Source organism: Juglans microcarpa x Juglans regia, chromosome 3D (assembly GCF_004785595.1).
Source record: "Juglans microcarpa x Juglans regia isolate MS1-56 chromosome 3D, Jm3101_v1.0, whole genome shotgun sequence".
Lineage (NCBI taxonomy): Eukaryota > Viridiplantae > Streptophyta > Magnoliopsida > Fagales > Juglandaceae > Juglans > Juglans microcarpa x Juglans regia.
Window position 1 is genome coordinate 2003519 of NC_054598.1, and position 27101 is coordinate 2030619.

Below are 27101 nucleotides of genomic sequence, written 5' to 3' on the forward strand. Positions count from 1 at the left end.
GCGTAACTTCACCCATTTTTAAGTTGATCATTTGGCCAAACCCGAAGACTCATTTAACCAGATTAGTCTCTGCAGAATCCCAGGAGTTAAGAATAGTAATCACTGAAGCATCTTCAACATTCAAAACTATAATTCTCAATATAGGACAACGCACCACTTCCCGTAGACAAAAACACTCGAAAATTAACCAAAAAATAACTGGGCATCAAACATATTACATATAAAACAAGAAGAAAATGAATATATTACGTGTGCTGGGGTAGAGGACAAAACATCTTCGCTTTTGTCGTCACTGACACGGTAAGATCGAAGAATTTGATTTCAGCTGATTAGTCTAGCATTTAAATAATAACAACAACACGAGGAATTCCACCAATAGGAACAATAAAAAGGCTTTTCTTAAATGTTTCAGGAAAGAAGGTGTGCTTTTTGCATGATCAATGGACAATATCAAGAGGAGAAGAGCGGTGGAGAGACGGAGAAGTTTTTGGCAGTTGGCAGAAGGGCATCAGATTAAAGTGAAATTGAAAATCAGAAGGATCTGAGATTAGCAACAGAAATTACTGATCGATCAGTGGAGGTACCGCTTACAAGTTTTACAATTAATCAAGTTAAGAAAAAGCAAATAGTTAGTTGCCCCATTCCTACTGGAGAGAAGTAGAAAAGTAGGATAGAACTTGGTCATGATCATGGGGAGGTGACTTTGTTTCTGATTCTACTGGAGCGCCTAACAGGAGTAATTGTCTCCTCGTCTTCACTGAGTCCCTGATCAACATAAGACAATATATGGGGGTTATATTTGATAAAAAATTTTTGAAAAATAAAAGCATGGAGATTTAAATACTTACATGCTTGCTCGGAATCTTCTCGTAGGTGGTAAAACTGCCGTAAGAAGGCGAGCCCATGGAATAGCCTGAGGAAGTCGCAATTGAGTCTCTCTTATGGTTCTTCCCTGGCTTCCTCCTCTCCTGGCTCTGAGCTTCACTTGACGCCTCGAATCCTTTCTTGCTGTAAGATGAGATTGTCTGAAAGCTGCTCATTTCCGAAGGACATGATTCTCCATCCACGTCCATCTCAGTCGGCCAATTCCGAGAAGAAAGGAATATCTGCTCTGTTCTACATATTGGACTGAAATCCAATTTTTTTGTCAGCAGTGGTTGCTCCACGTTGACAGCAGTAACGGGGGTTGTGTTTCCATCTTTCATCATATAGATGAAAGCTGTAGCTGCAATAAGCATCAAAACCAGCAGAGCAATTCCCAGCAAGTTGGCTCTCAAAAATCCATCTTTTGTCACGTAAACTGTAGACTCGCAAACTTCTGAACTACGTATATTTTCGGCTAAAGCACCCAATTCTGAGCTTTCAGGATCGACACCATCTTTGGCTGACTCGATTTTGGTGAAGGCAATCTCACTTTCACCTTGTAATTCGCCAGCTTCAGAAACTTCAGGTTGAATTTCGTCTGCCGTCGGAACCACAACTGGCTGTTCCTCGTAGTTTACGTTACTTTGCTCCTGGCTGCAAAGGTTACCAGCAATCAAAACTACTTCCTGGGTCTCCTTTGCTTCTAAATTATCTGTTTCAGTAACCTCGGCCTCAAGAGCCAGAAGCACTTCATCAGATTCTGTAGTACTATGTTCTTCTGAGACCTCTTCCGTCTCTTGGCTTACTTCTCCTTCATAATCCTTGTCATGCTGTCCTGAAGCCTCTACAATGTTCTCATCTGCTTCAGGCTCAGGCTGACCCTCCTCTTCCGGTGGTTCACTGTCTACTTTCGTCTCCCTCATCGGTCCCAGCACATTGTGTTCAGACTTCCGTCGTCCTCCTTTATGACTGTGATCAAACATAAGATACCCGTCAACGCGAATATCCTCTGACAACGTGGTCAAGTTACAATAATGCAAGGGACCTGAAATATGCACTGCTCTGAAATGTTGCATGCGCTTGGAGACAACGGAAATGGTGTTAGCATACCACAGCCAGACATTTCGAGCTAAACCATCAAAATTTGCTTTTGCTAATTCAGCAATTTCATACGAGTCATTAATCTTAAAGAAGCTAGACACTTTAAGCACAGAGGGCTCAATGACTGGAGAATTAGTAACTGAGATTGATAAGCAAGCAAGCGAGAGAAGCAAGAACAGCCCGATGCACTTCGATCTCGAAAACAACGGAAGCTTTGATCCCCCTTTTGCTTCAATAATCTTTTTTGACATATAAGTACTGAAGGAGCTTGGTTCAGAAACTCGGACCTCTTCTTGCTCTTCTTCTTTCGATAGATCACCTGAAGAGACATCCTCGTTTTCTCTCTGGGAATCATCGGACTGTGTTTCTTCTGTAACTTCAGTGTCAGAAAAGCTTTCTTCGAGTCGTCTGCCATCACTTTCCTTGTTGAGATAAAGCTCGATTCGAGGATTCGGTCTGTAATGCAGGAACTGAGGCCTTGGCGAGAGGTAATTGGCTTTAGGATCATAAGGAGGCATTGAAGGGTCCGCATCAAGAGGCGCTACAGTTGGACACGACCACGAACACGAAGAAGTAGGGCTAATCTTAAAAGTCGGGTCAATATTAACACAATCAGGTTCATCCGGTAACGATTTCGATTCAATCTTGGAAGTCAAAGGCACCTCAGAATCAAAGACTTCCTCGCATCTCAAAGCTTCTTGAATTGAAGAAGCTGTAATAGGTGCTTTCTCGTCATCCGCAGCTTCAGTCTTGTTCTCTTGCAAACCAGGATCTTCCTTAGCATCGATATCTTCCACTACGTCCGAGAATCTCACTGACCGGAACGGATTCTTCTCGTTGGAGAACGAAAGGGAAGTCCGAGCAGGCTCGTTCCTCTCACCCAGTATCTTCTTCCTTGGAGACGCGGTGATCTTTGAAGCCGCCGATATCGTCGGAGACATAAAATTCTTTGTGCCTTTCGAAGAAGCTGGGGATCGGACAATCCCTACTTTCGCATTCTGGTCTTTTGGGTTTTCTTTGTCCTCGCAACCTCGCAAAGAGGCTACGCTTTCTCTACCCATCGAGCTGATTTGCTGAAACTCTGCAATTCATCAACACGGAAAATGCCATAGTTAAACATTTATATAATCCCACAAGTTCGCTTTACAATCTAACCCTGACTGCTCGATTTCTGCGAAATTTTTGACGACATAAATAACAAACTTGGTGCGGAACTGTAGAAAATAAGCTCCATTTCATGTAGATGAAGGTAATTCCGGGCAAATACTATCCGTTTCAAAGTATAGGAAAATAAACAAAAAAAATCGTTTCTTTGAATCTTGATTGAGTGTAGAGCATGTCATCGTGACAGAATATTTTCCAGGAAAATATTCCTGGCAACAATTTCCATCCAACCAAACAGACGAAGAAAGAATCACACAGCCAATTAATAGTACAAGGGCCTCGGTTCGCGCAAGTTTCCTTTTTTCGTCTTTCTTTCTTGAGAATCCAAGATATAAAATAGAAGGAAACGTTGGGAATCAATATTTTCCCATCATTCTAAGCAATTTGCTTCTACGTTCTCGGAAGCCAAACAGACATTATCAATATCGTAAACGAAACTATAAATAAAAGAAATTAAGGGTGGGAAAGAGAGTCGAACCAGAAGGACTATTAGCCTGAGTATTCGGATTGGAGACTCTCTGGTTGGCAACAATTGAGGGTTTCGTAAATGGGTTCCCACCGAAACTCCTTCTGATGGGATTGCTAATCTCCGAGTTTCTTGAGTTGTGATTTTCCCTGCTTGAAATCGTTGCCGAGGAGGATGATTTGTTTGAAGGCACGGCCATGAATTTCTGCGATAGTTGGATGGTGGGTTTGTAGCGCCGATTCAGAAAACTAGAGTGAAAATGAGAAAATCTGGAGCAATAATGGCAATGTTCTTAAGGATCTTGAAGGATTACAATTAGAGGCAGATAACTGGTGGCGGAGGATTTGATGTAACGGCTAGTTTTCTAGGTGAAATGGAGAGTGTGGGTATTTAAACGGTGGAGTATTTTGACCGTTGGGCACAATATTTGAATAGTTCAAAGGGGAAGAAAAGGTTGGAACCGTTAGATCGCGAACATGTTTGGATTTTGGAAGGTGTAGATTACGAATTGGGCATGGATGATACCGTGATTTGCCAGGGAAAAAAACATTTTTTGTACTTTTATATTGACAGAAAAATTGCAAAAGAGAAATGCTTTGGTCCGAATTCGAGATGAGATATTTTGACGCCAAAAATTGAAAGAATTGCACCTTATTAATCAATGCCACAGAATAAGTATTGCTATTAGCTTAGCTAAATATATTTTTAACTTTAAATTTAGCTATTATCATCTATATTTAGTCCGCATTGAATTAGTCAAACTGATTTCATATAAAATATGAGTTACAGTAATTCTATCATTTTTTTAAATATAAAATATACTATAGCAAGTCTAAATATATATATTTTTATAATATTTTGGCAACCTTTCTGCGACTCTTATTCTTCTCTCTCTACCACGTCCTCCTTCTTCCCTCTTTCTCTTCTTCTTCCTTATTTTCCTTTTTATTTACATATGAGATCTTACTATCTATGTAGATATGTGATTATTATACTATAGATTATTGAATTGTGAAAATAAATATGAATATAATTATTGGAGGTTATTGGAGATTATGAAAATAAAATAAAAATTAATTAAAAAATAAAAATTAATTAAAGAAATATAAATAATAATAAAATTTTATTATTATAGAGAATGTGTGATGGCTAATCCAATATAGATTTTAAGTGTTAAGTGATTAGCTAAAAGTTACAAAGTTACGTATTTTTCAAATTTTGAAGATTAGGATGATCAATCTAATGCCAATGCTTTGACCTATGTAACTATGTTCATGTCTATTTCATTCTAGATCATAAAATTTGGAGAAAAATTATAAAGAACCTTAGGCCTCGTTTGGTTACACATGAAATGAAACTTGAAAGTGAAATAAAATATTGTTATAATTTTATTTTTGTTTTGAGATTTGAAAAAAGTTGAATTGTTTATTATATTTTGTATAAAAATTTAAAGAAATTGTAATTATTAGATGAATTGAGATGATATGGTTTGTGAAAACAAACCAGACCTTCCTGCTAGACACTACTAATCAACAATACAAGTGTTCATTTATCAATTTATTTTATTGGTATTTTTAGTTAAAGAACTTATTAAGGAGTTTAACATCGTGATCAATCCGATAAGATCATCAAATATGATGTCTAATATGTATCAAGAGTAACAAACGAACTAAGTTGACTTTGACTTAGTTCTGGTATCAGAGCCAGAACTAAGTTGACTTTGACTTTCTCCCTATAATGAAAACTCATAATTTTGTAAGTACAAATCTGCACTACCTTGTGCCTATTGCTTTTAAAGCTTTGTAATTTTAATAAAACTTATATGTCTCTTAATTTCTCAATTTATTTTTGCATCGCATTCATGCATTTGGCTGGTTCAACCGCCTCTTTATTTTGTGCTGCATAATTTAATTTTAATTGTGCAATTACTCTGATTCTTCTCCTTCCTTCCTTCTCTTCTCTTTGAGTCTTCTCTCCTTTTCCGTTGTTTTGGTTCTTGTGCTGCATAATTTAATTTTAATTGTGCAATTACTCTGATTCTTATCCTTCATTCTCTTCTCTTTGAGTCTTCTATCATTTTTCACTGTTTTGGTATCAGAGCCAATCTGGTATCTAGTTGTTCGTAATTACTTCTCTCATTTTCCGCTGTTTGGGTATCAGAGCCAAGTTTTAAAACAATATCTTGAAAATTCTTTTCAAGTAAGTCAAGATCATTTTCTTCATAAGAGTGATCGTTAGATGACTCATCCGTGGTTTCAACAATAACTTCTTCTACTTCTTTGCTTGTTAGAGTAATAGTAGAAGGCTGTTCTTTCTTTAGATTATAAAGCATTTGATCTATCTTTTCTAGAGTTTTGGCCTGAGAGGTCTTAAAATCCATTTTGGCCCGATTCTCTGGTAAGATAATCCAAGGTTTTTCAGTAATTTTCTTTGGCTGATCTTTGATAAAAACCAAAGGATTATGATCAGGTTTTTCAACCTTTTATTCAATCCGATCTAACTGTTGTCCGATCGTGTGAAGAGCAAGATTTACAAAGTTATTTTGAGAAATAACATTTTTTGTTTCTTTCAGAATCTTGTCATTCTCTGGATCTTTGGAAATAGTTTCAAGGATTTTGAAAGGGGGTGCAGGTACTTCAATTCCTTTATAAGGAATGAGTACTGTCTCCAAAGGTGGATGGTTAGCTTGAACTACCATATTTCCTTCTTCCTTGACAAAATCAGTTTTAACAACATTTAGAGTATTGTTAGAAACATAATAATTTTCAACAAAATCGAAGAAAAGAATATGCTTTTGTTGCTTATTGATTTCTTCTTTCCATTTTCGTTTAACATGTTGTTTTTCTTTTTCAGAATATTTCGCATGATAGGCTTTTCGCTTATCATGATTTTTTGAAAGTTTATATTTTTAAAAAAGATAAACTAAATCAAACTCAAATAGTTTGTTTAAAACAATCAAACTATGATAAATATGGGGAGCTACAAGAGCTACCATATCTGAAGCTGTTGGTGATAAAGATGAATCTTCTTCTTTATCAGCTTCTTCATTTATAGTTTTATCCTTACAGGATTGGGCATCCTGTGCAGAATAAAAAACAGAAGTAACTTGAGAGGACGTAGAAAGTCATTTCAGTTTTAAAACAGGATTAACAGGCTGGACTGTTTGGACTGAATCTTCCAGAAATTGTTTGAGATGGTGATCTCATCTTACTGGATTTTCAGAAACAGAACCAGCATAAGAAGATCTAGACCCAGCAAAAGAATTTTTCCTTAAGCCTGAAGTACTAGTCTGATCAAAACTAATTTTAACAGTTCCATCCATATATTGTCGGATGTAATCGGGATTACACTCAACATGATTTATGGGGATTGGTGGAACTTCCTGTTTCAAAGTTCATTCTTTGGGAAGAGTGATGTCTTTCCAAAAAACCATATTTTGAGTTTGAACATCCGCATCTGGGGTTGAACTCTGGATCAGTAGAGTACTTATCGCAGTGGGTTTTGCAATAATTTTTGGATTTAAATTCGTTTTTAAAAGACGATAATAAATTCGAAAAATCAAAATAAGGGGTTTACTTTCTTCGATCATATCATAACCAGATGTCAAAATATTTAAAGTTAAAGTCTTAAGAATATGTTTATCATCCAGTGAAAGAGTTAAATCAGGATAACAATTGAAATGAACTGGTCTATCCGTTAAGGATGATGGATCATTCCAAGAATACTTGTTTCAAAATGATTGAATCTGGCATCCCTTAAACGAAATAAAACGGATGCACTGATGTCTTTCCTTGTTAAGGGTTTGGCAGCAATTTGAATAGATCCAACATGAATATATTTGTAACATTTCTTTAAAAACTCAGTTATCTTATCTTTGTGAAAAAGATAACATTTTTCTTGAGATTTTGAAAGAACATAAGTTTGTTCGACAGTTCGAACATTAAAAGTAGTATGTAAAGATTTTTCAAACCAAGAAATTTGATAAATCGAACTAACATTTAATTTTGGAATCCTCCAGGATTCTAGCACAAGTGATTCTGCCTCTTCAAAAGTGCAGTCTTCTTCATTAATAATGTCAGGTGGCAAACTCGATCTGGAACTAATTGTTGAATTAGATCTCAAGATTCTACTCATTTTGCTCTAAATCTAACCAGACGGTTTCATCTCAGGATCCTGCGAACTTACCACTCTTGGCCCTCAACCTATGAACCTAACTGCCCTTAACGCTCTCTGGCAAACGAGTCTTACCTCGGTTCCTGGTCTACTTGTCAAAAGATGATCCTGAACCAGACAAAGTAGAAAATCCCTGACTGGGTAGAAGTTAAACAAAATGAATGAAATAAAGAGAAGTAATTACGAACAACTAGATACCAGATTGGCTCTGATACTAAAATAGTATCCCAAAATAGCGGAAAAGGAGAGAAGACTCAAAGAGAAGAGATGGAAGGAGAAGAATCAGAGTAATTGCATAATTAAAATTAAATTATATAGCACAAAATAAGGAGGCAGTTGAACCATCCAAATGCATGAATGCGATGCAAAAATAAATTGAGAAATTAAGAGACATATAAGCTTTAAAAGCATGATTCCGGATCAGATCTGAATTGCATTTAGGAATGACTCATTCCTAGCAAATATTTTGAAAAATCCACTGAAAATTTTTTTTCGGCAAATGGATCTCAGATGAAGATCAATTATGAGCTCAATAATGCTGGTTCAACTGCCTCCTTATTTTGTACTGCATAATTTAATTTTAATTGTGCAATTAGTCAAAGATTATTATCTTTGACTATTATTTATCAAAGTCAACTTAGTTCGTTCAAATAAAACATTTTTAACTTTCAAGTTTGAGTTTGAATTAGCACAAAATAATCAAATTTGGGGGACTATGGTTGAGTACGCCTTTACCCTCACGAGAGGATCCAAATGCTAATGGTATGATCTAACAAATGACTGTAATAACAGTCTACCGTTATCATATAGAGTCAATTTACAACACAATGATATTAGATATGGTTATTAGTCATAAATAATCGAACTTAAACATGCTTAAGGTTCTGGCTTGTGCATTAAGTGTCTGTTTGGATGTTTAGAATATTTCATTATATCTGTGAATGATAGTGAAATAGTTTGAGTTAACATGTTTTATTAAATTTTGAGAAATGAAAAAAAAATTTAAATAAAAATATTATAAAATTAAAAATTACTTAATTAATATTGTTTTTTGAGAAAACCTTCCAACAGCATGCAGTAACAAGTCACAATCCTTATAAAAAAATGGATCACTCGTTAAAAAATCATTCTTTTTTAGTTTGATTCATTTTTTTTTTAAAAGATCTACATAGAACTAGTTTATTTCAGACTTGTTGTACACGGCGGAAGAAAAAAAAAGAAGACCGAAAGCAAAACCAACAACAACTGAAATTTCAATTTTCAGGAAGAGAAACTGATTTTGCTTTCAAATAATAGCATGTATTTGAAAGATGTTAAAAGAACTTACAATAAAAAAGCCTGCAACACAAACCTTGATCTCCTTGTCCATGTTACCAAGGATCTATGTTCACGAGGCTTGGATTGGTTTCGGGTTTTGAAAAAGTCTACTTTACCTTCTCAACTTGACACCTCTATTTGACCGTTGGTCATAATTTTTTTTATTTTTTTACTTAGTGATTAAGGAAGTGATTTTAAGTGTATTGATATATTTTTTTTATTTTTTAAATATATTTAAATATGTTAAAAATGTGAAAAAAAAAAAAAAGATTTTACGCTGGGCGGTATGCCCAGCGGTCAAAATGGGGCGGCATAATAGCCGCACCCTTCAGGTTTTTTTGGTTACCCTTTTGCCAATCTAAAAGTGGTATTAATTTCCTTGGAAACGCACTGGGTTGCTTTGTGTAAGATCTTTTTAGATGAATCAATTTCCGTAAATATTTTCTAGGCGATCATTACTTTAATATGATAGTTTCTTAGTTTCATTTGTAAGAAAAAATTTGATTGCAAGAGAGAGATCTTCATAAGCTAAAACCTATTTTACCATAAATACCACAGGGAGCTTACGTGTCTGCTCTTATTGGAGGGTGTAAATAGAGACTTGTCACTGCTTCCTGTATGAAGGGTTCTCTTATTTTTATATTTTATTTGTAAGTTTGATGAAATTGTAATGATTAGATAAAAAAATTAAAAATTTTAAATTAAAAAATATTTTAGGTAATATTTAAAAAGAAAACATCTGATAATATTCAATTGTATTAACAAACAAACAAACAAATACGAGGAGTCTTTGTGAATCACGTTCCATGCTTTGATAGACAGATAGCTTAAATCCATCAATCTAAAAAGTAAAAAATGAATTCATTCGTACTCAAATTAGAAGTGAAGTTAACTGATAAAATTAAAGAATAATACTAATTTATCCACTTATTTTATCTCCTCAAAGGTTCATATATTTATTTTTTATTTTTTTTACTTATTGATTAAGGAAGTAATTATTAGTGTATTGATATTTTTTTATTTTTTTAAAAATATTTAAAGATGTTAAATTAAATGTTTTTAAAAATATGAAAAGAAAAAAATTAAATAACAATCTTTTTTTAATGAAGGTGAGATAATTTCTCCACCGATAAAATTTGTATCCAACATTTTTTAACAAAGTTGGAACCAGGGGCGAAACTAGGATTTGGTATCTAGGGGCGATCGGCAAAGTGTACAGTATGTGTCAGTATAAGTAATATGTACTTTTTGCACATGACTATATAAAAATAATAATCACACGTTATAAAATTATACAATTATTCTCAGCTTAATTATATTTTTCTAAGCTTTCAGAAAAATTTATACATCAAGAATAAATCTAAAAAAACATTTAATAATATAAAATTCGTTAGATTTTTATTGTATAATTACATTACTATTAATAAGTGAACAAAAAAAAAAACATGTGAATAACTAATAAATTCTTCGCAAAAGAAAATAAATTATTCACATACTCTCTCCATTTCTATAGAAACGTCTTATTAATCATCTAAGTAGATAAATCTGTTGCCTCCCATATGCAAGAATCTTTCAGATTTGTTTTAATTATTAGATAAACTCTCTTGAAAAGCTAGTTAACTCATGATTAATATGTGGTTAAAAACATCTCAAATGCTGTAAATGAAGATTATGTACAGGTGATAGACAATAAACTCAATGAAGTCAGAATGACCCAGATGAAAAAAATAAAAAAATCATGTAACTATATAAACTCAGAAAGACAAAAAAACTTATATGATACCATTGATACGATACTAAACAAACCCCATAATGCACACCAAATACAAATAAAAAGAGATAAAGATGTCAAATAAGGCTATTATATTAATGGACTTAAAAGTATTTGAATAATATACTACGTGTTTGAATATTGGAGGCAACCGTAAATATTTTAAGAATATTTACATTTAAAATTATAATTATATTGTTTATCAAAAAAATTATAATTATACAATCTACAACATAATTCCGCCCATGGTTGGAATGAAAAACTCTTGAGTCAGGCGATCTTGCGGACCAATTGCGCATCAATAGCTGACGTAGAAAATAAAACGGAGCGTTTCACTTTTTGGGCTCTCTCTTTCTCTCTCCAAGTCCTCCGCCACTAGCCCGTCAACGTCATTCTTCTCACTCACTCTATCTCTCCTCTAGTTGCTTCCATCACTTTGTGTCCCTCACAAGCACTAAGATCAGAGCCACTGAGATCTAAAACCCCAAAACCCCTGATTCAAAGATGATCTTGGATAAGAAATTCTATGTTTTTTTTTGCTTCTGTAAGCATTTTTCTCAGGAGACCAAAACAAAAAAGGGGGCTGGCTTGCATTTTTCTCGATTGGGACTCCTTTTTGGGTTGGCTTGGTATCCTATAATATGGGCTGCAGTAAAATTTATTAAAGATTCAAAACAAAAAAGGGAAGGATGTAGTCTCAAGAGACCAAACTAGCTTTAGTTGTGTTTCTTCGTCGATCGGTACAACTAATTGGTCTCAATTGACTTTGGTTTTGTTGCAGGTTTAGAAGGAGCTGAAGGAGATCGTGGCAGTTGTTGGTCGGCTTCCTCTATGCGTGGTGGTGGATGTCGAACAAGGAGTAATGCGGCTGCAGTTGCTGCCACGGAGGGATGGCAGTGGCTTTGAGGGATCATGAGGTGGGGCTGGGTTACGACGTTCTCTTCTGTGAATTCATATTTTTCTGAGTTCTTTTTTTTTAAATAAAAAAAATATGAAAAGTCAATATTTGGTGCGCAAATGGTACACAAGATTGCTTGTAACTAGCAAAACTGGGTTGGAATATCTGTGGTAAAATTGCACCGGTCTCCACGCATGTACGGATTACAGCATGTTTCTTCCACCGCACGTGCTCACTCGTCTATCGTGCTCTTCCTTGTGTAATCCTTAAAAGTTAAACCTCGCATACCTCCTCACCTTTCTTGGTGTTCTCACGCTAAAAGCTTCTCTCGGTCTCAGTAATTCTGAGTTTTGCAATGTACAAGTAAATTTACGTATCAATTTGCATACTAATGTTATTGTATTCATATTCTAAATTCAAATTAGTACTATTTTCAATAAAATCTACTTTCTGACCAATCATATTGAATGTATATGCCAATTAATATACAGAATCGCTTATAATTAAATTTTTCCCAATACCATGTCCCTCCTCCTCCTCAGAGCGTTCCCTCTTACATCTCTCCGCTCAAAGTCCCCCCCACTCTTCCGTGCTATTCTCAAACCCTTCTCCAAAACACTTGCCAGAAATAGGGTCGTTTTCTCTGTCTCCGCTTCCGCTTCTACATATATTCCCGCCACCAAATCATCATTATCACTTCCCAAAAACTCTCTCGAATAGTCGGACTGGATTCTGCGGCGAATTATCTGAGGCCGACTTGGGTCAACGGGTTCGGCTCTGCGGCTAGGTCGCGCTCCACAGGGTCCACGGTGGTCTCAACTTTCTCAATCTCAGAGACCATACCGGTATCATTCAGGTATGCGTTTCATTGGGAAATAAAAGGAAAATTAACCTCATACGGCGCAGACTTTGCATGATTAGCGCAATATTTTTCTTATTAGTTCCTTAAAAAACAAATGGTGCATTTTTTGTTACTATCAGGATTATGAGGGTGGCGGTAGTGGTGATGATAAGGTTTTCTGAATTACATGTACACTTAGCAGCTCTCTTCTTAATTTGGGTAGTTGCTAATTTGATTCTGTGTCTTGTCAGCGTAATTTTCTTTTTTCTTTTTGGATGTTAATTGCATTGAGTTGTAGGTTACAACTCTATCCGATGAGTTTCCTGATGCCCATTCCACTGTTAATGACTTGAGGCTTCAGTATGTGGTTGCCGTAGAAGGCATTGTTCGGTCTCGGCCAAGTGAGTCGGCCAACAAGAAGATGAAAACGGGCTCAATAGAGGTAAATATTAAAATGTATAATTACTTATTTATTAAGGTTGTTTTGGCTGAACTTTCCATGTAATGTTGCATATTCTTGGTGGTCATGCAATTAAAGATAAATGAAAATGTGTGATTTTGGGACGGGTTCTCCAATCTACATAATGTGCAATCTACATTTTGATGTAAATATAATGCATGGTCATACAAGTATGCCTGGAATTGATAAAAAAATGAAAGTGGAGTGCGCAAGGAGTACGCAAAAGTGACTGCACATAGAGTTTTTTGTACTTTTATAGTTTGACATATAATGTTTGAGGGGTTAGTTTTCACTAGGGGTGTAAATCGGTCGGTCCGGTCCGGGAGGTGATGGATCTGTCCATCATTTTCTCCGGATTGGACTATCGGTCCGTCCGGCCCAATTATTATTTTTTTATTTTATTTTATTTTTCAAATAATTTAATAAAAAAATTATTTAAATTACTAAATTAAAATTAAGTGAATTATTAATATGTATTATGTAACTAACTCATTAAAAAAATATTTTATATGGTCAATGATAATAAATTATATGAAAATTACATCATTAACTTATATAATTACTATATAAAAATAATATATTAAATTATTAAAAATATTTTTAAAATATATATATGGAGTTCGGTCCGGTCGGTTTTTCCTGTCCGGACCGAACTCCTTACATCCCTAGTTTTCACAATTTGATTTTATCTATTTCTAGTCCCTAGATAATGCTAGGTGTATTCCGTTTATAATTCTTGTGTATTTGGGCTCTGCCTCTGTCCTTTTAATAAAATCCTATTCTTATTAAAAAAATAAAAATTATATTTATAAGCTGGTGTGGATATTAGTAAAATGCTTACATGACATAATTTAATTTGGAAGAGAAATTTTAAAATTTGAATCTTACAAATGAAATTTTACCATTTAAGTGATGTAGATGATGTGCTCTACTGTGACATACTAGTATTGGATTTAGGGTATATGAGTAAATTTCCTAGTGAAATTTTTAGTTTATTATAGTTTTATCAGAATTTATATTTACTTTATTTTTTTATAATTACTTTTATGGTTTTATTTAAAATTGCTAGAGTTTTGTTTTTAATAATGATTTTCTGTATTGCATCAGATTTACGTTCACTAGATTTGATTTGAAATTTAAAGTTTATTTTCTCTATCTCCACCGAACCTTATCTATTGTTTTTAGCCTCTTAATTAAACACTTTAAATCTCAAACCCGCATGTTTCTCAGTGTCTGTTTCTAACGTTCTAGTGGAAAACCGACTCTGTTGATGAGTAACGATTTTCACTCCGCACGTCGCCACTCTCATTCTCATGCACGTCTCTACTCCTCTAGGTTTTCCTTTTATTTCTCTATCTTCTACCAATATTAAATAGCGCTTACCTTGTACGAGAGGAGTAACTTGTGAGCCACCCCAAAATCATCTGCTTCTGAAATACCCAGAGTACCAAAACACTACCGTTTAAGCCTTAGGTTCTTCCCAACTGCCGCCGACCACCATAGGACATCGGAGCACCACCCATGGAACCAGAAACTGCCGACCAGCTCAGCCCCAGCGCACCCACTCCCTTCTGGTAAGACCTCGACCGCCGCTAGCCTCTTTTTGGTTTCGGTAGTTCTCGGTTTTACATTGTTCTCTCTCTCTAAACTCTCTCTCTCTCTCTCTCTCGGCGTAGCACCCCTTCCCGTGAAGCCTTTAGTTGCGCCGCCTCCAGACCCAGCCACCTAGAGCCGCCGCGCAGCCTAACCCCGTCGCGCGTCTCTCTCTCGGTGAGCTCTCCATGCGCAGAACTCTCTCTCTCTCTCTCTCTCAAACTCTTTGTTTTCCCTCTTAAGCCCGTGTATTTTGAGTTTTGGCAGAAACCCGTGAGTTATTTTGATGGGCCCTTGGGCTTTAGGCCCTTTTGTGCGTGTACTTGAGCTCATGTAGTACAGTATTATATGTTATGGGCCAGGTTATAGGTTTTTGCAGAAACTATTCTAATTATTTTAAATGGACTTGTATTTTAATTTGTAATTGATTTTATTTTGTTTCAACAACAATTTACTAATTTTATTGGGCTTAACATTTAAAAGTCATTTTTTCTTAAATAAATATATTAGTCAAAGACTATTTTATAAGGATGTTTTGTGAGTATTTTGTTAATATTCCTTTGTCTATTTAGTAGAATTTAATAAAATTATTATGTTAAGAATTTAATAAAATTATGATGTTAAGAATATTTAATAGAATTTATTAGGTTTCTTATAAGATTTAATAATTTTGTTAAGAAATAAAACTTAGTTTAAGAATTTAAGTTTATGAATTATTTTAAAACAGTTTGAGTATTCATCTAAATTATGAATAAGTATTTTAAGTAATTTAGATACTAGGATTTATTGATATGTTTAACACTATCTTTTAGATTGTGGATTTAATTAAGTAAGATATTAGTACTTATGTGTTTCCAAACCAATTTAATGATAGTTATTATTTCATATAATTCTCAAGTTACGAAGTGTTATTCAAGAAGAAACGCAGCGAGGTAAGTAATTTAATCACAAGTTATGATCATCACGGTTCAGTTTATAGATAATTAGTATTCAAGCCAGTTCATTTCCAGCCATTATTTATGAACCACTCATGTCATATGCAAACATATCATCCAGCATAGCATACGATCATGTCATTCCGCATCATGTTCAGATTCAGAAATTATAATTATGTATGTATTATGTCATGCATCTCATGTGTATAAGACACGTAAGCCATCTTAAATTCAAGTGAAAGATAAGATCAGATCAGTTAATAAGATGGCCATTCATATGCATGGTACTAATGCAGTTCAGTTTCAGGGTGGATGTGCAAGCCACGAACTCAGTCGTGGTCCACCATAGTATGCCAGAATACTATCAGCGGCTCCCCTTGTGGCCGCAGGACGTGGGGCCGGTGCACAACCTCGCACACAGGGTTAAGTGTGTTGGCCAGTCAGATAAATCAGATCAGTCAGATAAATCAATCAGATCAGTCAGTTAATTCAGTTAAACCAGTCATGCATAGCACAAGTATCAATATGAATAGTCATGAATTTAAACTTTCAGCATGAAAGTTTTTATGAAACCTTATGTTTAGTATATTTACGTTGTGATGGATTTCTTGCTGAGTCTTCGACTTATTTTAGTTTTATTTCATGTTTTTAACCACCCAGGTGAGGATGATGAATACGAGCAGGCATGCCAGGAATAGAAGGAGCATTTAATTTTTGTTCAGACTTTCTAAAATAAAATATGCTTTTATGACATGAATTTTGTTCAGTTTATTTCATTTGTTTTTGGAAGACATTTTATTAGACATTTTCTACAAATAAATTTCTAATTTCATTTATGAAGTTCGAGGTCTCTTGCCGGGTTTATTTTATGAAAAGTACGTGACACTCCTAGCCTACAGGAAAGGGGTGTTACATCTACACACCGGCTTGAGAATAGAATAACTCTAAAATAATGCTTCAAAGGATGTTTCTTGCATCTTCTCACTTGTTTCCCTTTGGTTAAATCCATTTTGTATCATCATGGATCAGGCCAATTTGTTGTCATTTTCCTTATTTTTGCATATATGTTATTCACTGTCTCCTTCCAGTAGTTTGATTGAATATCCTCTATACATTCAGGTTGCAGCAGAGTGCGTTCAAGTATTAAATGTTGTGGAGTCTAAGTTACCATTCTTAGTTACTACGGGGGAGGATGCAAAAGATTATGTCAAGGAGGAGATCCGATTGAGGTAGTAAAACTTCTGACTCATCTATGTTGGATATTATACCTTCCAGATGTATGACTAGTTTTCTTGTTACTTATGATCAGCCTTTCATTTATAATGCGCATTACACTCGTAATGCTTTACTCCTCCTACCACTGTTCATTTAACTGATAAACCAGATAAACTTGAGCAATTCAATCCTACAACCTTGGATCGGGTATCAGTTTGTATGAGAGAGAAATCCTATGCCCTAGTATTAGTTATAGTTGACAAGGCTACACACATATATCAAACGTTCCTTTCTCATATGAACCTCTCGACTTACCAATTTTCTCCCCAACTCCTCTAGCCTCTCTATATCCCCTCTGTTTCATTGGGCTCACCAAACAACCAAACCTCAGAGTGCTCGCTTTTCCTCTTTTAGTGTTTCTCATATCAAATCTCATCTGTTCACTTTTTTTTTTTTTCTTTTCTGATTCCAAACCACTTAGCTTTCTTGATTCAAAACCATCTCATACCATCATCTGCCACATTCTCACTGGATGCTTTTTTGGTTAGACATCATGCAGAAACTGAGCAATATGATTGTGCTGAAAATGACATACTGAAAGCCTGTGTAAACCGATCAGGGGGATGAGAGATCTTTATAACCCAACTGAACCTGGCCATTTCCAGCCCTTTAATTTCTTATCTGATGTTTCTGACTTGCATTAGTCATATCGTTTGTAAATTTACCATAAGTTATTGTGTTAGGTCTCATTTCTTGGGCCCTAATTAGTTGTTCATTTCTCATTAGATCGACTTAATTTTATGGACTGCTTCCAAAGTATAAAGCACTATAACTGAGTTCCTGGTCGACTCCTTTATTTTCTGAGGATATTGTTGTTTGATTTTTGAACTGAGGAGGAATATGTGCTATTATTCTTTTTTCATACTGAGGCAGATGTGGTCATTGAAATCGATATAAATTTCTGGAATTTCTACTGATTAAAAGGACTTATTTACATTTTATTAGATATTGATGTCTTGATCTTTGGCGGTAGCAAATGAATTTCAACATAATGCTGCAACATAAGGTGGTTAAACTTATTCGGAGATATCTAGAGGACACACATGGTTTTGTGGAGGTATCAGCCTTTAAATTAGTTTATTTTTGTCTTGGAAGAGTTTATTTTCACTACTTATATTCTGTACCTTTGGTTTGTTATCTGTCATTGAATTTTTTTCATGGTTACAAGGTAGATTGAGACTCCAATACTCTCTAGATCTACTCCAGAAGGTGCACGGGATTATTTGGTACCGTCAAGAGTTCAGGTACCTACATTTTTCCAGCTGCCACTTGGTTATTTGGTTATGCTTTTTTTGCCAGTTATACTCAACAAGCATCACATACCATCAACTTGTGATTTACTCAACAGAGCATAAATGTGTTATGCGTTTTTCCCATTTCTGGTATTATCCCTTTCTTGATAACTGCATTATGTTGAAATTAAGTGAAAGCATATTTGTACATTGAAAACATCACTTTGATTTGTGTATGAAACTGTTCACATGTCATTTTTGCTACATTTGCTTTGAATTTGGGATGGAAAAAAATACTACAACCGTGTAGCATTAGTCTTCAAGATGATGAGTTGTAGGAATGGTATAGAATGATTTTAGACAGTGAAAGAGATTAGCCCATCTGCTACGTAATGCCTAACATATGCCTTTGATTATTTCGGAGTGCTTTTCAACGACTAAACAATCAAACTCTGTTGAGAACCATAAATCTTCACATGTATCTCTCTTTCTTGTGCTTCTTACTTATTGGCCTGCAGGCCTCTTCACACTAATGTCTATTTTGAAGCCAGGAGCACTCTATGCTTTGCCTCAAAGTCCGCAACTGTTTAAGCAGATGTTAATGGTCTCAGGTTTTGATAAGTATTATCAAATAGCAAGGTAACTTCTCCTGACCAGCTGTCTGATCATGTATTTTCAGTGACACGATAGTTGCTTTTTTTTTTTTAATATCTTTGAGCACTGGACTAAATAATTTGTTTTAAATGTGATATGGGCATTCTGACTTCTTCTCTCACTATCGCTCTTGGTGGTGTTCATTCTTATCCAAGACTCGCATGAAGAAAACAACTGAACTTTATTCTGCTTTCAATTATAAACATGAATTAAGAACTAAAATTTTCATTTGTTTCTCAGGATAAGTCTTTGGTTTAATTTTCTAGCGATATTCAATGAAATTTGTGATTCAAGTTTTTATCTCATCTCTGTAGATGTTTTCGAGATGAAGATCTAAGGGCAGATAGACAACCTGAATTCACACAGCTAGATATTGAAATGGCTTTCACTCCTTTGGAGGACATGTTGAGGCTTAATGAAGATTTGATCAGAAAGGTTAGAAAATTTCCCTCATTCTATATGAGAAGTGCCAAAATCTATATATATATATATATATAGATAGATATTTATATGAGTGCCAAAAGGGAAGTTCAGCAAATAAGTTTGATGGAGATGATGGTGAATAAAATACCTTGATTACCAATAATAAAAAAAAAAAAGTTTGATGGAAATGATGGAAACATCCTTGATTGGGTATGAGAAGAATTCTGATTAAGGTTTAGAAGAAGATAATGGGGGAACATAAGGGATGGGGGGAACGAACCAGATGAATCAGAAGAATATGAAGGAAACCTTCTTGAATAGGCATGGGGTCGGGCTTGGTGTATTTTGGGTTGTTTTTCATGGGCTTTTTGGGTTATTAGGGGTTTTCTATTATGGGCAAGGTGTTTTCTTGTATACATTTAGTGTACTTGGTTACTCATTTTGATATATATATATATGTATAATATTTTTACTTATAAAAAAAAAAAAGGCATGGGAATGACCCCGATATAAGTTAGGGAGGGAGGATTGAGGGAGTGATGGGGAGAGAGATGACCTCAAATAATGTTTTGCTGAAATACTCTGACTCGTGCTCTGCAGTATGAAATAGTGTTGCTTTAGTTGCCCATGACCTCCATCTCAATTAGAACTTTCCCCACGAGGATGTGATGAAGGGTGTGATCGTGGGTGTAAAACCGAGCTTATCCATAATAAAAAATAATAATATTGATTTAGTCAATATTAATATGGGAAGAATCAGGTGTAACTCATATTCCTAGAGTTTTTCAATTCGAAGGTCAGATAAACACTCATTATCTGAGAAAATGGTCATGCTCTCGGATTGAAGAGGGTTCGAGCAATTGGCCACATGGTTTCAAGTGAATTATTATTTTTTTGATTAGTAAAAATTTTATTCATCAAATGCAATAGGCGATGCCTATGTACACAGGATGTATACAAAAGAAACGCCTAAATACATTCTAATACTAGAAAAAGGAGGACAAAAACTCATGGACAGCCCCTCCATTTAGTACAATAGCTGAAAGCCAACTAAACAAGGAACACAGAAAAAATTTCCAGAGTTCTTCTACATTGTGCTCCCTATTATTAAAACACCTCTCATTCCTTTGTAACCAAATGCACCACATAATGCACAAAGGAATCATCTTCTACGCTGCTGCCACTTGAGAGCAAGTATAAAGTCTAGTCCAACATGCGAGTAAATCTACCACTGATTTTGGCATAACCCAAGTCAGTCCGGATCTTCTAAACACACCATCCCATAACACTTTAGCCACATCACAATGTAGAAGTAGATGATCCACTGATTCCGCAGCTTTCTTGCACATGAAGCACCACTCCATAACAATCATTCCATGCTTTCTCAAATTATCAATTGTCTGAATATTCCCAATTGCTGCTGTCCATACAAAAAAAGCAACCTTTGACGGAACATGAGCCTTCCAAATACTCTTCCAAGGAAAAGAAATGTAATGCTGATCGGACAACATTTTATAATATGATCTAACAAAAAAATTTTTAGATGCTGTATATCTCCAGTACATTTGATCCCTCTCATGTCATCTAAGATCCACTGAATACAACAATCTGAAAAAATCAGTAACCTCCTCAATTTCCCAATTCTGGACAGGTCTGGAAAATCTAACATCCCAATGCACCTGTCCATTAGAGTAACTCATCAACTCTCAGATTGAGCCCTGCTGATTAACAGCCAACCTGAAAACAGCTGGAAAAGCTCTAAACAGTGCATTCTCACTACACCAAACATCAAACCAGATCGAACTCTTGAACCATCACCTACCACAAATTTGACTTGTTTCACAAAATTATCCCATCCTTTTCTAATAAATTTCCATAAACTCACACCATAAACTCCCATCCTTTTCAAGTGAATTATTTGAAAACTAATTATCAAACTGTAGCATTAATCTGTAATCAATGAGTGAAAGCCGATTGTGGTATACCAACAAGGCTTAGCCTTTGAGCCCCCTAACTGCGTTCAGGTTCATCTTGTAATGAGCCAAGCTTGCCAATGAACCAATCCAAGCTCATTGGCACCTTTTCATGAGCTCTAGTGAAACATCTTTACAACTAGTTTTTCAATTTGTTTTTGACAGTCCAGCCAACTAATCTTATGGTTAGAAATTCATGTGTCATTTGTTTTATGATATATTGTTTCTTTACCGTATTTGAAGATAGTATCATTCCAAATTACTAGGTTTATGTAAAAATTATATACATTTTCAGGTTTTTCTAGAGATCAAAGGTGTCCAGCTACCGAACCCTTTTCCAAGGCTTACATATGCTGAAGCAATGAGTCGATACGGTTCTGACAGGCCAGATGTTAGATTTGATCTTGAGTTGAAAGATGTAGTCTTCTCTTTCCTGACTTGCTTAAATATCACATCATCAATTCCTGGTCTTACTTACAGTTCTTATGACTGTTAATACTTTTATGACCTTTCACATAAATAGGCACATTACAATTCATCTGGTAACATATAATATTTTTGTGGTGCCAAATTTTGAAAAAAAAAAAACGTGAAACATTTATTAAATTTTACATGGAGATTTACTTGTAAAAAACATTTATATATATATTTGACATTGAGATGCACCTAGTATTATGTAACATATACTTGTAAAAAAAAAAGTATTATGTAACATATACAGTGAAAGTCAAATGTAAAAAGAAGTGTAACACTTCAATACAACTTAGGTCAAGCTTGCACGTGGCTATAGTACACATTATGCTGGGTTCAATAATTGATTAGTGTTTCCATTATCTTGGGTTCAATAAATTATTAGTGTACCCAGTTGCTTTGCCTACTTCTATGAATAAGACTTCTTGATCACCTATAAAAAAAATCTGTTAGTGTACCCTGTTATGGAAGTTCTCTGCTCATCCTGCATCCTCCATCTCTTTTTCTTTTGTACTGATTTGGGGATATGGTTACCTTAAATTCACTGTCATTATGGCTTGAATGTAGAATGAAAAGTACCTTTTTTCTTTATTGATGAAAGTTAATGATGGATTGAAGTTGCTAATTTGTGTATACGAAATGATCAGGTATATGTGTTATATCAGATTCACAAGCCAAGTGCTTTGATGGAGGAAAAATCTCTGTTTTTCTCTTATAACTTGTAACCATCATCTAGAGGGTCCGATTGAGCAATTTAAACTGATAATTGCTAGTCAAACTTCTTGCTTTTAGATCCCCTCATCCAAATACAACCTACAAGTGATTTGTTTGTGTATACATTGCTGGATATTGCAGAATTGGCAGTTGTGGTTTCCAACTACCTTTAATAGTTATCTTGTTTGCACCTTAGGCTGTAGAATATTCCTTACATAAGGTTCATGCAATGACTATATCAATAGTTATAAGGGGTGTTGATGATTTGTTATGAGAATTGATATGCACTTTGAATGTTCCTTACATAAGGTCCATGCAAAGACGGGATGTCGTTAGTAATAAGGGGTGTTGATGATTTATTATGAGAAGATGTAGCATACTTGAACTCTGTTCCCCCTTGTATGGGTTTTATTAAAAGTGTTTATTGATTGGAGCTGCAGGTGTCTGATATTTTCTCAGAGTCTCCCTTCAGGGTTTTTGCGGATACCTTGAAGAGTGGGGGAATTATTAAAGTGCTATGCGTGTCCTCAGGTGCTAAAAGTTATTCAAATACAGCCCTTAAGAAAGGTGATATTTACAATGAAGCTATCAAATCTGGAGCTAAGGGTTTACCGTTCTTGAAGGTCATGGATGATGGTAAACATATTGTTTTTGGAGGTGGTGGTATGTATATTTGAAGGTGAAGAGATATTTTAGTTCCACCCATGACAACAGTTTTAACATCCTCATTTAGGGGGTCTTGAGGGAATTTCTGCACTGGTATCTAGTTTGGATCCTACAAACAAATAGCAACTGCTGAGTCGATGCTCTGCTGGACTGGGTGACCTTATGTTGTTTGCAGTGGGTCAACAAGCATCAGTAAACAGAACTCTTGACCGTCTGAGGGTATTTGTGGCTCATGAGTTGAGCTTGGTTGATCATGTAAGTTTCCAATCTGCCCTCCAGTTTTAATAATATGTATGATCACAGTGTCCTCATTTTCTCTTATATTTATTTATTTTCTTGTGCTGATGTTTAGTCCAGGCATTCAATTTTGTGGGTCACTGATTTCCCTATGTTTGAGTGGAATGATTCAGAGCAGAGGCTTGAGGTCTGTTTCATATTTGTAATACATTTTTTTTTATAAGTATATTTGTAATACATTCTTACACCTGTGATTATTTCTCTTTGTGAAAAACCTCACTGTTGGTGGTTTCTTGATGTTATATGATCGCTATGAATCTTCCCATGTTTCTTTTTCTTTGTTCATTTTGATAAGTTTTGGCTGGATTGTCATGGTATTGAATTTCATAGCTCAAATGATTATTGACATGATAAATTCTTATATTTTTGTTTACTTCGCAAAACAAAGTATTGCTACATTCTAATTAATATATTTTAAAAAAGTATCGCTACATTCTGTTCCTGTTTATCTGTTTATTAGTTGAAAGTTTGCTTTTCCACTTTGTGATTTATCCAGTTAAGCACTCTGTTTCATTCTAATATCACAGACTCCTGGCATAGGATAAAGCTGTGAGAATTTAAGATTGCTTCCGACTTATGTTAGTTCCTATATCAGCAGATCATTCTTTCTCCTCTCAAGTAATGGCATTCTGTGTTCACTTTGTTTTGTTGTTTTCGTCTTTTTTCTCATGTTATTTTGAAGGATTTTAGTGGCTGCCTTGTGAGATGAAATGAAATGAGTAGATGTCCTGTATGCATTAGTCAATGATTACTTTCTTTTAGGGTTTTTCCTTAAGGTAGGATTTTTGTCCTATTTAGTGTTGGCAGAAGTAGTTGGGTGTCATATTTCATAGCACATTTTCTACATCTGTATATGTATGCATAATATTATAATTCTACAGGTGCATCACCCCTTCACTGCTCCCAATCCTGAAGACATGAATGATCTTGTCTCTGCTCATGCGTTAGCTTATGACGTAGTTTACAATGGAGTAGAGGTGCTTTGTTATTTTCTTCTTATCCTTTTATTTTCTGACATCTGCAAACCTGAAGCTTTTAAAGTTCTTCTCCCACTGATATCAACCAGTTATTACCATATTTCCTGTCAGATTGGTGGGGGAAGTTTGAGAATATATAAACGTGACGTACAGAAAAAGGTTTTGGAAATTGTTGGCATCTCCCAGGAACAGGCAAGTGGATCCATAATCTTTTGGGCACTGTGGTTGGCTTTTTATATGGATATTTTGACATATATTTGTATGTCACGTTCATATCTCCATATGTCTATATATTGTAATTGCTCCTTTTCTTCTTCTCTGCATGAAGCAGATGAGTGAATGAATCCTCATTAGCATCAGCTAAAAGCTCACTTAAAAGTACTCTTTCTGCTTACAAAAATCAAACGGTGTTATGTACTCGGCGATCTTTGCATCCTTTTGATCTTTGCGTATTCTATTTACAATTTGAACTTTCCTAAAATAGCCAAACCGTTGAAAAAGATTGTAATTGGCCAGAATTGGATTGATAATATTGCATTGAGAGATTCATATGCTTGATTGATTCTGCAAAACTTTGTTAAACAGTTAATATACGTTTGATCAAGACCTCAACTGGGGTACTACTCATTAAAGTTCTTATCATTCAACTTGAGGGTCCAATACTCTTAAGCAGATATTAGTATTCTAATCCAATTAAACAAATTGAAGTCTATCTCTATTAACCCCTTCAGTGCTTTGGAATTTCAATGTAAAATTTGTGGCTTTCTCAGAAGTACTCTTTTTCTATGAGTAATATAAAATTTTATTGAAACTAGTAAATAGGCGTAGCTCAAGTACACGGGAAGTATACAACAGCGAACACCTAATTACAGTTAGGAGCTAGAAAGTGATACAAGAAAATCATGTAAACTGTTTCCATTAAAAACACTGGCAGAAGCCCAATACTAGAAGTACTCTATTGTAAGATGGGCTTGGTGTTTTATTTAATCATGGCACCCTTTCTCCCAATTCTATCACCATGTATCTAGAATATACATAATGCCTGTGTGCTTGTATGAAAATGACAACCGCTCGTAGCATGATAAATAAACTCTTGGGTTACTTTGCTGGAATAGGAATGGAATAGGAAAGGGGGAATGTTAAAAAATTTTGTGGAGGGTTTAAAGTCTAGGAGATAGTGGGGCTGAAGGATTGGTGAAATTGGTAAGAGTCAGAGTAGAAAGAGCGCACATCTGGAAGAGGCTGGTTTTATTGAATACTTTTTTTTTTTTGTTTGGGGGGGGGGGGGGGGGGGGGGGGGGGGGGGGGGGGTGTGCCGATAGTTGAATCAATTCAGCATTGGTGAGAAGGCAAGAGTGGAGTGTTACTGAAGAGGACTTTGATTGTTTTTTTTTTTTGGAATTCTGATTAGTTGAATCAATTCAGCATTGGTGACAAAGGGAGATGAATTTTGTTTGGAGGAAGTGTCGAACACCTTTTTTTTTTTTTTTCTCCAATTAATGTGTCAATGTTTCAATTTCCTACAGGCTGATGCAAAGTTTGGCTATCTTCTGGAGGCATTAGACATGGGTGCTCCTCCACATGGTATGAGACTCTACGCTGTTAACAAATAACAGTTCAGTACTTACCATACATATTATATACCTATGTACATGGACATTTTCCTCGAATGAATCTACTAATTATGAAATCAATAGGGTATTGGTATGCTGCATCATATATAGGGTTTTTAAGAGTAATTAATGGTAGATCATGCAGTACAATTTATGTGATATCTCTTTATGGACGTGCCCTGGACTCTTGTAGAGTAAATTGGCCCCACAGAAATTTTTATCCAAATACATTAACCTGTTGATCGATCTAACCATTCGTGTTGGGAACCGTAGTTTTTATGAACAGCTCCCCGCCAGTCCGTTCTTGGAATAATAATTATTCACTGGAAGTTTTTATTTTACCTGTGCAGGAGGAATCGCGTATGGATTAGATAGATTGGTTATGTTGTTAGCGGGTGCTAATTCTATCAGGGATGTCATAGCTTTCCCAAATACGACGACTGCGCAGTGTGCCCTCACCCGGGCACCGCCGGAGGTGGATCCCCGGCAATTAAAAGATCTGTCGTTCCAAACTCAATAGTTTCTTCTTCAATCGACGTTAATCTACATCAAATATTAATTATTTGAAGTTACTTGTTTCATATTCCCTCATGTTTAAACAACAATATAAGAAGCTTGATCTCCATATACTGCAGCCACATGTCTTCAAAGTTTGAACATGATCATCAATGTTCGTTCCATTTTAAACGTTTAATATTCTGCTGTTTCCATTCCAATGCTTATATTTCAGATAATTACAAGTGAAACTGGATAATTTTTATGTTTTCAACTAAAAAATTATTATATTCTTGACAAGGAAGAATAAGGAGGAAGTTTTTGTGCCGTACGTCTATATCTGCACCACTTTTTCATCAATATCCATTTTTCTATATATTTCTTCTCGTGGGTGTCGAATATCCGCATGGAACACGTGGTAAATTACTTACATTTGAATCTTATAAATTACAAATAAGTACTCTTGAAGTATCTGTATATGTAAGCAGTGTATTATGAACAGTAATCTTTTTTTTTTTTTGCAGTGTTTTTCCCGTGTATGTAGAAGTATTGATTACTGTTCATAATGCACTTTCTTTTTTGCGTTGTTTGGGTAATGATGAACGACAGTAAACAGATTGCCAGAAAAGCGTTGTGGGTTAATAATTCATGGAGATTATTACCATGTATAAAACCTCTAAAACCAGTAAAAAAGTTGGTTCATCCTAAATAAGTAAAAAAAACATTGG

General features: G+C 35.1%; 1 protein-coding gene and 1 pseudogene across 1 annotated transcript; one reads left to right on the plus strand and one right to left on the minus strand.

Moving 5' to 3' along the window:
- Positions 1-383: 383 nt before the first annotated feature.
- LOC121256625 lies at positions 384-3954 on the minus strand. The gene is made up of 3 exons (XM_041157469.1): positions 3608-3954; positions 849-3046; positions 384-765 (listed from the first exon to the last, which is right to left on the minus strand). The coding sequence occupies exons 1-3, from the start codon at positions 3792-3794 to the stop codon at positions 688-690; spliced, it is 2463 nt and encodes an 820-aa protein (XP_041013403.1). The 5' UTR covers positions 3795-3954; the 3' UTR covers positions 384-687.
- An 8322-nt stretch (positions 3955-12276) lies between these two features.
- LOC121256109 lies at positions 12277-26512 on the plus strand (annotated as a pseudogene).
- The last annotated feature ends 589 nt before the right edge of the window (positions 26513-27101 follow it).